Source organism: Cervus canadensis, chromosome 19 (genome assembly GCF_019320065.1).
Source record: "Cervus canadensis isolate Bull #8, Minnesota chromosome 19, ASM1932006v1, whole genome shotgun sequence".
NCBI lineage: Eukaryota > Metazoa > Chordata > Mammalia > Artiodactyla > Cervidae > Cervus > Cervus canadensis.
Window position 1 is genome coordinate 28,570,460 of NC_057404.1, and position 12,269 is coordinate 28,582,728.

The 12,269-nt window shown below is 39.6% G+C and overlaps 1 protein-coding gene across 13 annotated transcripts in view; it reads right to left on the minus strand.

The window, feature by feature from the left end:
- FAM13A (family with sequence similarity 13 member A) overlaps nt 1–12,269 on the minus strand; it is a 316,062-nt gene that overhangs the window by 96,865 nt on the left and 206,928 nt on the right. For 2 of the 13 annotated variants that reach the window (XM_043438902.1, XM_043438901.1), the window contains exons 1-2: nt 5,080–5,745; nt 3,205–3,249 (exon numbers count right to left, since the gene is read on the minus strand). The exons of 7 other annotated variants lie outside the window; for them this stretch is intronic. In XM_043438902.1, coding sequence (XP_043294837.1) covers nt 3,205–3,249; nt 5,080–5,108 — 74 coding nt within the window. In that variant the 5' untranslated portion in view covers nt 5,109–5,745. Of the gene's footprint in view, nt 1–3,204; nt 3,250–5,079; nt 5,749–12,269 lie in introns of those variants that run through there. 4 more of the 13 variants (XM_043438907.1, XM_043438904.1, XM_043438908.1 and 1 more) reach the window with 3 other exon arrangements.

Here is a 12,269-nt window from a genome sequence, read left to right on the forward strand (position 1 = left end):
GGTCCCGCTTCAACATACCATCACACCAGGGACTAAAACTCCAGTATATGAATTTGAATAGTTTTATCATTTACAAAGAACTATAATATTCTTTAACCACAAAATTTCCCCTCTAAGTAAGTATGTTAGGCATTATCACCCCCATCTTATAGGTAAAGAAAATGACTTGCCCAAATTCACATGGCTAACTCACTGTCAGTGTCTGGATATCTGGATATGTTTCTTGACAGCAAGTTTACTATCTTTTCATTGCTTTCCCCAGTGTTTTCTGCTGACTCTCTAATACCTGTCCTTTTTTTTCCAGTAGTTTAGACAGGGTGATCTCTGTAAAATTTAAGCATAACCGTCACTTTAATTTGAACTAGCTTCTTTGTTTGGGGTAAATAGCAAATATTTAGACTTCAGAGCCACTGCAGCTATCACGTGACAGCAGAGCCCATGGAGGTCTTCCCTGTTCTCACTCATTCTCATTACTACCAAACACAGACCATACTGGTGATGAAATCAAAGTTCAGATACTCAACCCCAGAAGGGTTAACCCAGACTTGAGGTAAGGCAGCTTTTAACTCCCTCTGAGACTGAGGTGGGCCACAGAGGGGACGGTTGGGGAGGTTGAGTGCTATCAAAGTGCCAACAAGTTTGGAATAGCACGAGTGTTCAGATAAATTAACCTAAGACATCACCACCACAAACAGTAGAGGGCTCTCTAACATCACACAGGAGATTCACAAGCTGGCCCATTACTGCCGGGGTTGTTCCTTGGCTAAGTTCCCCATCATCCCCATGTTACCAATGTTTACTTGTTTGCAAAAGAATATTCCAAAAACCAATACTTAGAAAGGCCAGATGGATTCTGTTGATAAGAGGTTCAGTGAAATTTTCCCATGTTGGATCACTAATATATGTTAATTAATACTGTTGCTATAAATCTTCTTAAAGAGCCATTGCAATTTGCAATTTGGTATATTTCACCATCATGAAATAAATATTCAATAATGTATATTGTATATCATAATTTGTTTGAGGAAGTAATTAAAAGAGAGTTATACTGACATTCATCTCAGTTTCCCACTTTTATAAATAAATCAAGCGGAAAAAGGGCGGAAAAAGGGATGTGAAAGCAGATGACAATGCATTAAAATCAAAGGGATCTAGATTAGTCATTAGCGCACTTAACTTCATCTTCCATCATTAGTTTTTGTGGCCACAAGATGAGTTAGTGACTATCTGAAAGTTAATCTAGCAAATCAAAATACTGCTGTGAAGTTGAGAGCTTTGTCATGGACATAAGAGTGAGCAAAGACTATTTCTTAGCCTATTGAAATCTTCTACATATGAAATGGAGATCCTTACCTACAGATCCACAATATCCAAGGAAAAAAATACTACGAAATATGAATCACGAAAAGAGCTTGAGGTATAAGTAAAGTCTAGAGTCTAATAAACTATCTCTTTAGTGATAGAAAGTAAATTTGTTGTTGTTTAGTCGCTAAGTCTTGTCTGATTCTTTTGTAACCGCATGGACTGTAGCCTTCCAGGCTCCTCTGTCCAGAAGATTTTCCATGCAAGAATACTGAAGTGGATTGCCACTTCTTTCTCCAGGGTATCTTCCCAACCAAGGAACTAAACTTGCATCTACTGCTGAGCTCACCAGGTAAGCCCTGAAGGTAAATTTAGTACCTGAGAAAAAACTTGCTTCAATTCTTTATATAGTTTCTCTACTTAATTCTGGTATTATTCTATTTCCTTGGAAGCACTTTTTTAGCTGGCAAGAATATCCATACAATGTTATACAACACAAATATTTTAGTATTTCTAAAAATAACTAGAATAATTTAACTATCTCAATAGATGTATTATAAGATCGATCATTAGTTTAAGTCATTTTGAAGTGAACTTTAAGAACTGAGTTCTTTACAGAGGATCAAATTTTAAACATTCAGCCTTTGCAGTTTTTCTAAAAATGGTGAGTTGCAACATAGTCACTTCCATCCTGGAGAAAGTCTGCAAATTATGTTAAGTTATAAACAGATAGTAAAATACATTAATGGGAACCAAAGTATTTTACTTCATTCTTAGCCTTCAATCTGTTATTGTCATCTTAGTTACTGATTAGCAGTAACAAATTTATCTTCTATATACTTTCATAACATGCTAAGAAAGGCTAAAAAGTCACTCATGGGAATTACAAGCTAAGCAGACACTGGGGTACAAACATGCCCTCTAAAAAGATCATGCAGTTATATGAGGTTAAATAAAACATAGGGTAATATTATCCACGCAGGTACATCTCTATTATTACGTTAATTATAATGCCCATTACGGAATTCACCACATGTATTGTAATTGTCTGGTAATGTGTCTGCGTTCTCACTAGCATGTGAGCTCTTTGAAGCAGAACTGTGTTTTCATTCCTTTAGTACCACTGGCAATACAGAGTAGTATTCAGTCATAAAGAAAATATTAAAAAACATTGTGAGTATCTTTTGTTTTAATAGGTAACACTGACCGTCTAGTAAATGAAAACATCAATTAAGACAAAGACACTTCACATAGGTCCTGATATTCAACATGTTATTTAGGGATGCTGAGTAGTATAGTGTTAGTATCTTATATATACCTGCTGTCAATGGCTTTATATAAGTTATAATCATTAACTAGAGTTTAGATCAGTGTTTCTCTGAGTGTGTGGACCATTTGTACCATATTTACTTTCAGGAAGCTTGTTAAAATGTCGATACTTCCCTGTCACACCCAGATTCAGATTCAGTAAGTCTAGGGAAAGAGAGGAGCAGAAAGACACTGATTTTAAAATAAGTCCCCCAGGTAATTCTCATGCATCTAAAGTATGAGAAGCACTGGACTCTCTGCTCAATACAAACATAAGTGAGCATGAGTTTCTCTTAACTGGTATTTAAAGCTATTCTTTCCCTCATCCACTGTTAATTCAGTTTCTAGTCCCTCAGTGTTCTTAAATAGAATGGAACAATGCATTGAGCCCACAACGCAAGACTCTGCAACTTTTCTGCTCCAGGCAGGATAACAGTGGGGGTGGCTGGCAACAGTCATCTCTACTAGAGATCACAGAAATCCTTAGCCAAAGACACTGTATTGGGTTTGGAAGAAGCAATTACGTGTAGAAACCAGAAAGCTTTCTGCATAAGCACTTAACTTTCCTTAACAAAGAGAACCACACAAGCCTACCTGTTCCTTGCCTTCAAGAGGTGTTTGATCACAGGCAGGCACAGGCTGCAGTGAGGATTGCAAGGTAACCAAATTAAATCCGCAGACATAGGGAGACAGTGAATACAGTGATCAGCAATCTTGAATGCAAATTCACATTATTCCTCTTATATAGGTTTATTTATAAGGACTAATAATTAATAAAGACTAAGGACTAATAAGTTTGGAAGAAATTACGTGGATTCTATTTTAGCTTTCATCAACTTAACTCCCTAAACAATATTTTAGCAGAATACAGATCTATTTTCTTAACAGTTATTATATCATTGTACAGCTTATTAGAGTTCAGTTCTAGAAAGGATGTGCTTAAGACACGTAAGAACTGACACCATTATAAGAAAAAAATAGGCCCCCAGCTTTAAAGTTGGAAACCACATCAACAGTCCAAAAAGTGTACATTAGTTTTTAGTCTTCTTGCAAGTTCCAAATGCATGGCCCTTCCCACTGAATTAATATAGACAAATTTCAGATCTATCCATCGATCACTTTCTGCTCCCTTGGGTTATCAATTTTAGAAAAGGAATTCCAGGGACATCCGCATCAAGTTCCATTACAGTGCAGTTGTCATTACAGTGAAAGAAAAACAATTATACCGTTTTATCTCACAGGGTACATCTGCAGGAACCATTTTGCAATGAACACTCAACTTCAGTTTACCTTATTTTCATGTTACAACATGACCATCTGGTAAAATGGTTTTTAAAAAAGAAATTCATATTTTGTCTAGGTTTTCCTCTTATGGATAAACCATATTTACTATGTGACTTTTAAAATCACTTCCATTAATAAAACTCTCTATAGTTTTCGTGGAGGAAGCATTTACATAGAATCAAATACCACTGTATTTACAGCAGTTGTAGCTGAAATAGAATAACATGACTGGCAAAAGACATCCTAAAAATCCTAAAACATGACCTTGGGCAACTGAGGACTTACTCCAAGCCTCGTTTTCCCGTTGTGAAACTGGAGGGCTGGACTCCGTCACCTCGGAGGTGACTTCCAGCTTCAACATTCCAGGACACCTTATTCACTTAATTTACCAGCAGTGATCTTTTTGACATGCCCTTTGTTTAAACCTACTTTTCTCTGTTTTAGTATAACTCCTCCACCCCACCCCCCAATCTATATTACAATCATTAATGAAGAAAACAGAGCCTTGTGCTCAATCATTCTTACAGAGCAGTTTGGTTTGTTTGTTTAAAGGTGTCATCTGTGTAATAAACCTATCTAGAATTATTCATGGGGAAATAATCTCCTTAGCAACTATGTCCATGTATTATAAAGTACTTATTGATAGAAAATCCTTGTCTAGATAATAAAATTCAACACAGAGGGCTCCTAAAATACATTTTTAAAATGTCTTTCCCCTGTCGCCATCCTTCAAAATGAGATCAGAGCTCACGGCGGAAATGGCAACCCACTCCAGTATTCTTGCCTGGAGAATCCCAGGGAAGGGAGCCTGGTGGGCTGCCATCTATGGGGTCGCACAGAGTCGGACACAACTGACATGACTTAGCAGCAGCAGCTTCACAACATCACTTAGAAACTCATTCAGTTTCTAATTCAGTTTTATTTTAAACCTGCTCAATATATCCTTCAGTTTCTGTTTTTCTTCAGATGTCAAAGCTATTTTCTTATACTTAATTCTTCTTCACCGAACAGTGAAGAAGATAAGAAGTTGGGCATAAGTGTCAGCATAAGAAGCAATATGTTTACATTTTTCTGGTCTTGAGTTTGCAGCAGATTACTGAAAGATGCCAAGTGCTGGCAAAGTTATATAGTTTTATACCACTCAGAAAATACGGAAGAAAAACCCCAAATAGGAAAGAATACTACCTTTGCAGAGGCATGATTTCACAAGCCATCCTTGTCTGGAAATTGGCAAGGGACCCTCACAACTGTCTCTTCCGCGCCTAGTGGGGGCGTCTGTGCAGGGACCGGCTGCTCACAGCGGCTGGGCCAGGCTGGGGGCGGGAGGTTGCACCTCACCGCTGCAGAAGCAGCTTGCTCTGCAGTCTGCCAGTGTCCCGCTGCTGTCTGCCTCCAAACTTCTCCAAGCAGTGCTATTCGATCGCCGCCTCTCTTACATTTCCACCGCAGTCCACTTTGACCTTTGTTCCAGGGAAGCAGCTGAACCACCCAGCCAATCAGAGGAGCAGCTGCTGCAAGGCTTAAAGGCGCTGCTTCTTTTGCGGCGGCTGCTGCTCCTCCCCTGGCTCCTCAGCGGGCTTGCCTAATTCTGGTAACTCGAAACTTTCCTCGGAGCCCTTCCACAGACGGGCTTGTCAGTCTGGGGGAACAACCAATAACGGCGGCAAGGGCAGAGTCCCTTGACGGCTCAGTACTGAGACTGCCAACAAGGAAATCCATTTGTCAAGGGAAGACACTGCCTCTGAAACCGAAGGTTTCTGTGACAGGAGGCATAAGCTGCGTCCTCTTTTCTTCTTAAAAAAGAGAAAGGAAAAAAATCAAACCACTAACACTGAAAGGAGTGATACTCTTCTAGAAGGCACGCAGGCACTCTTCTAGACCCCTGCCCTACCCATATTTATTTCCTGCTGATGTTTACATTGCGGCGGCTACTAGTCACTGGTGACATCTCCCAAGGCACGTAGCTCTCATTTCTGGGGAGAACACACGTCCTAAGACTGACTGCTCAGGGTCTCAAGGGATCAGTGTGACTATTTCCCATGGAAATGTTTCAACTTATTATTTCTGCATTTTATCCTTATAAAATTGAATGTGCTTATTTAAATACCCATTTTCCTCTGAGAATATCACCAGCATATTTTTGGTAGGTTGGTTATTTATTGATCTCTCTCTCTCTCTTTTTTTTTTTTTACAGGTAACACCAAATCAATTTCTCATTAGGGCTGCGAAATGCCTGTTAGTTACCTAACTTTCCCTTATTTTCCTCTTCAGTGGGGAATGCTAATGTGTTGTTTTAGGAACGTAACTGTTAATCCATAGCTTTCAAACACTGCAAGAACAAATCTAGAAATATATTTTATTAAGCTTTCCTTCACAGCATAGGACTTGCTGAGAGTTACAACAAAGCCCAGAGCATCGCTTTTAGTACAAGGGCAGACGGCCAGGGTCCACAACATTGAGAAACAGAGGGGGCTTGTATGACCAAAAAGGTATCCTTCTCCCCTGTAGTTTTCCCCAGATTTCTTACAGATCACTCATAATTCTGAATTTAGAACACAAAGCCCTACTGTAAGCATCTACTCTCCTTTGCTATACCTACTAATAAAAACATTCACTGTCCGACTAAATACTCTATCATATTTATGACGATGGATTAGTCATCCTAAAACTTATATTCAGACATTATGATAGAATCAATAACTAAAATCAGCCATTTAAAACAATGGAAGTTTCAAGTGTTTTAAAGTAAATTCAGAACTTACTTTTATTGAAGGTAACAGTACAGTGTTTTGATTCTAGACTTAGAAATTCTAATCGTTCTCCAGTAACAATAACCTTGTTTTATGTATTTCTTGTTTTTTACCTTTCAAAAATGCATCTCTACATCTTGCTTAACACTTCATTTCTGGAGATAGGAAATCACTGTTACATATCATGATATCATTTCACTGATGAGTAAACTTGGTACTAGAAAATGAAGCAATTTGGAAACGTCACCTGGAAAGTTAGTGGCAGAACAGAAACTGGTTTCAGGATTGCTCAGGTCTGCTTCAGATCCCTGCTGTGCACCATAGTGCCTAGTCTCGTCTACATGAGTTTTTAAAATATTTCATAGGATAACATATTTTTAGAAATAGTTAAAATTCAAGGGATAGAAACAATATCTTCTCTTTTAATTTTATGAACACATCAGTACTGTATGGCTAACAGAGACATGAGACCAATAATAAAGGACCCAGCATTACAAAAAAATATGTTAAATCATATAATAATTTACATTCAATACATACTAGATGTAAATACTGAATAGGAACGTTCAAATTTTAACATCTGATTCCACATACATTTCCTGATCATTAAATCTTCCTGTCAACATCCCCCTAATATGCCATATTACTAGTGAGATGTCAGTGGTCATTTCTGAAAATCACCTAACACTATAACTCAGTAATTACCTGCCCTTTCAAGTCTCTATTGTTTATTTATAATAATTCCTCCTTTTTCACTTTTGGTTGATTTTCAGGGCATGACTAGATCTTTTTTGAATTTATACTTGGACCACAGCTCCTCCTCTCAGACCACACCCAGAGTCCTGGATCACTGGAATAGCTTTATTACTCCATGTCCTACGCCCGCATGTCAATTCTTCATTGTCAGGGAGCAGAAGCGCCACTCTCTGAACCCTGCCAGGGCCAGCTTCTCAAACATGCCTCCCGGACCACATTTCCTCCACAAGCCCTACAAGGTGCACTTCTCATAACCAGCATACCGCTGCCTCCCCACGCCTCCTCCTCCTCCTGAGCTCTCTGTCCAGCTCCAACTGTTTGTCCATGTCCGCGGAGGACAACCTGCACCCAAACCGACGAGCACACAGCTTTAAAAAAAAGATGCATTGCTGGCTTTCCTTAGTATCTAGTTTTTCCGAAACAGGTTCACTAGCATCCTCTGCTTCTTCACCCTGCATACATCCTGCCAGCTGGGTGACCTACTGCCAGGCTGCTAAACATTGCAAAAGAAAAGTCACAGAACCCTGGCAACTGGGTAGATTAAAAAGTCCTATTTAATCTCGGCCTGAACCTCAGTACTATGTGTCAAGCTTGTAACTGTCTTTGATTTCTGATGGCATTCCCAAAGAAACTGCTGCTGATTTCCAATACTACAAATCTGAACCTCTGTTATGCCACTAATTACTTTGCTTCCTAAATTTACGAAGAAAGTCAAGATCATCAAATATGAGTGAATTCCTTTGGTCTCCTTTGCATTAAGTGTTGAAGTACCACCACCAACACCTAACACACACACACACACACACACACACACACACACACACACACACACACACACACACACACACACACACACACACACACACACACACACACACACACACACACACACACACACACACACACACACACACACCCCTTGCTTGGTTCTTTTTGACTTCTTCCTAGTCTCGGGGAACACATCCACACCCACAGGACTCAAACTTCTTATACACACACACACACACACACACACACACACACACTTGACTCAGAGTAGCAAAAGAGGTTTGTTCTGGTCCACTGTCTGTCTTTGGTTCCGACAGCCATTATTAGACTGTATGGTGTTATTGCTTAGTGCAACTCTTTTGTGACCCCAGGGACTGTAGCCCTCCAGGCTCCTCTGTCCATGGGATTTCCCAGGCAAAAATGCTGGAGTAGGTTGCTATTTCCTTCTGCAAGGGATCTTCCTGACTCAGGGATTGAACCTGCGTCTCCTGCATTGCAGGAGGATTCTTTACCGTGAGCCACCTCGGAAGCCCTTATTTAATATATTTGCACTCATCTAAATATAAAACTCAGACCAAAAGAAAGGGTTCTTTCTTTCCTGTAGCTGGTTGATAATGTGTGTTATTGATGAGTAAATATAATGCTTTATCATCTTTAAAAGCTTTCATATCATGGAAATGCTGTGGCATTCAGATGCCAGCTTCATGTCAGCCACTTACTATCTGCGTGCTGAAGATAACTTCTTCATTTCCACATCTATTAAAATGAACACAGTATAACTTCTCAGTACATGCTGACTGCCTTCATGTACCACCCCTTCAGTTTCTTCTCCCTCCTCGCCTTTATTTTTGACATTGGCTTTGGTCGATAATGATCCTGTCTGCTGATGAGCCCTGGACTTCACTAGTGTTCTCACCCTGATTGCTGGAGAGCAAGTTTAGCCAGAATCCCGTGTAGTGGTACCAGGGTATCTAAATTATATGTTCCCTAAAAATCCTGGCTTCATAATTACAAAAAGTCCTGTCAGATTTAGTCATTGCCATTTATAAATACTATACAAGCATCTTGTGGAAGGTTTTGCTCCTTAGTGCAATTTATAAAGATTGATAAAAATAAGAGGAAGAAACCTTGCCTGAGAAGCACTTTCTTACCAAACCTGTAAGAAAGAAATTATTTCAACATATTTTTTCTTAGGAAACAAATCGATCTGATGTTAAAACAACATATGAAAACAAAATAATGTGGCCAAGAAATGTTCTCAGTTCTTCAGTTGCTTCAAGTTGATGTTGAAATTAAAACAAATGAAGCCACATCATTTTTGGAGCAGTTGTTGCTCTTGATATCACAAGTGCAAACAAACCTATTGCCAAACACTTGGAATCTGTTGAAGAAGTTATGTAAGAAAATTAGAAGTCTGCAAGCCAGCTGAAGTGTAGAAAAGGAAATAGACAGCCTGGGAGAGATTGGGTAATGTAAAGTGCTTAAAAGATTTTGAAAGTTTTGGATAGAATCTTACTTTGTGCATCTCTGCGATTGCACATCAGTGTATAACCCCAATAGTTTATTTCTTTAACTAGTTATTAGTTATTATTATCCTTCATTTGAATCTAAAAGAGGCATCTACTTTATCTCTGATGTAAACCAGGAGAAGGGAATGGCTAACCACTCCAGTATTCTTGCCCAGAGAATTCCATGAACAGAGGAGCCTGGCAGGCTACAGTCCATTGGGTTGCAAAGAGTTGGACATGACTGAGTGACTTACAAAAACAGAACAAACAAAAAACCTAAAATAGGAAATGTTTAAAATGTAGGTAGAAACATTGCTTGATAAGTGAAAATCTAATCAAAGGAGTTATGCTCAGAATCTGAAGAGAGATTGATATATTAGTTCATTCATTCAGCACTATTGGATGTCTCTTCTGTGTAATGGCTACAGGAAAAACACAGTTCTTACCTGGAGAACTTTCTTTCCAATAGGGAGAAAATATTTAAATTCAAATATTAATGAAACATTGTGGTGGGCAAAAATATAAATATCATAAGAGATGCAAAGGGCTGTCTGAGTTAAAATGGGTAAGAGATTTGTTTCATCTGGCCTAATTCTGAGAGTGCACAGAATTTTGCCAGGAGAAAATGGCATGGGAAAATAGTCTAGACAAAGGGTAAATGTTTGGCGTAGGTAAGTTCAGAGCAGATTTGAAAATGGTGTCCAGGTAAATCTGGATTGGGTTCCTTAGGCGATATAAGCAGGAGAATATTGAGGTTAATAAGCAGTCTTAATCATCATATTAAAAAAACTGGAGTTCGTTTAAGAGGTAGTGGGAGCTCCTAAAGCTTTTGAGAAGAGCAGTGAATATCCAGTTCACAACCACAGTAGGAAATTCACTCTAATAGTGAAATGTATTCACTGGAGATAGAATGAATGGAGGCAAAAAGATCATCTTGAAGGTTATCATGATACTGTAAATGACCAAGACCCACTGAGTAAAGAGACAGAACAGAACAATCAACAGATTTGCTTAAGGAGAGGAAAGGGAGGAGTAAAGATGACTCATGCTTTGAGTCTGATTCATAGAGAGAACCATAACATCATTAACAAGAGGGGCCAGGAGGAGAATTTGGGGAATAAGATAATATGAAGCTTTGAATGTGTTGATTAGGGTGATAATACTAATAATTATTGAGCACTTATTTGCCAGGAACTATTTTACATGTTTTATATGCATGATCTCATTTATTCCTCAGAGCAACTTCAGAGCTTTTAAACAGCTTGCCCAAGTTTACGCTGCCTGTCTGTGGTAGAGCTGGAATCCAATCCCTAGGAGCGTAATTCCAGAGTGCACTTGATTAAACTCTAATGGAGTGCCTGTATTGAAAGATGTGGAGCTGGAAGATGAGGTGGAAAGGGTGTAAGAGAGGAGGGAAGACAGATGAAATAAAAGGAGGATGGAATAATCAGGACGCTTGGAGAATGCCCAGGAAAGATCACAGAGAACCAAAAACTTTCAGAAAACTGAAGGTGGGTGTTTCTTTAAAAGTTAAGAGGAGAAAGAGATCTAAGACAAGGCATTTAGATTTAGTGACCAAAAGAGCATTGGTGGCTTCAAAAGCAGTTTCAGAAATGTGGTGAAGTCTGAAGTACATCAGTGTGCGGCAGAGGAGGAATTTCTGGGGAAGTGGGAGGAGCAGAAGTAGGCTTTGGGCAGCCTGTCAGTGGGAAGGGGAGGGAAACGGCACTGCATCGCCAGAGGGTAGGAGTGCTGAGGAAAAGCTTTCAAGGCTGGGGGCACTTACTAGGTGCCTGTCAGATTGGGGACAGACTTAAGATGGAGTCAAAAAGAACCAAGCAAGGGGCGTGTGTGTGTGTGTGTGTGTGTGTGTGTGTAAGAAGTTTGAGTCCTGCGGGTGTGGATGTGTTCCCCGAGACTAGGAAGAAGTCAAAAAGAACCAAGCAAGGGGTGTGTGTGTGTGTGTGTGTGTAAGAAGTTTGAGTCCTGTGGGTGTGGATGTGTTCCCCGAGACTAGGAAGAAGTCAAAAAGAACCAAGCAAGGGGTGTGTGTGTGTGTGTGTGTGTGTGTGTGTAAGAAGTTTGAGTCCTGTGGGTGTGGATGTGTTCCCCGAGACTAGGAAGAAGTCAAAAAGAACCAAGCAAGGGGTATGTGTGTGTGTGTGTGTGTGTGTGTGTGTGTGTAAGAAGTTTGAGTCCTGTGGGTGTGGATGTGTTCCCCGAGACTAGGAAGAAGTCAAAAAGAACCAAGCAAGGGGTGTGTGTGTGTAAGAAGTTTGAGTCCTGTGGGTGTGGATGTGTTCCCCGAGACTAGGAAGAAGTCAAAAAGAACCAAGCAAAGGGGGTGTGTGTGTGTGTGTGTGTGTGTTGTGTAATGATAGAAGACAGCTGTGTTGCAGTAGGTAAAGGAAATGGTTGGCATGGGGTGTTGAGGGGAAGAGGAAGAAACAGAAAAGATGGAGAATCAAGTTTTAAATTGTGTTCTTAATTGTATTCCTCTAAGAAATAAATACATGGAAATGACAGGTAGGCTATCAATTGTTTTTATGTTAAAAAGCTACAGCATTTCTTAACTTGAAGAATGACTATAAAG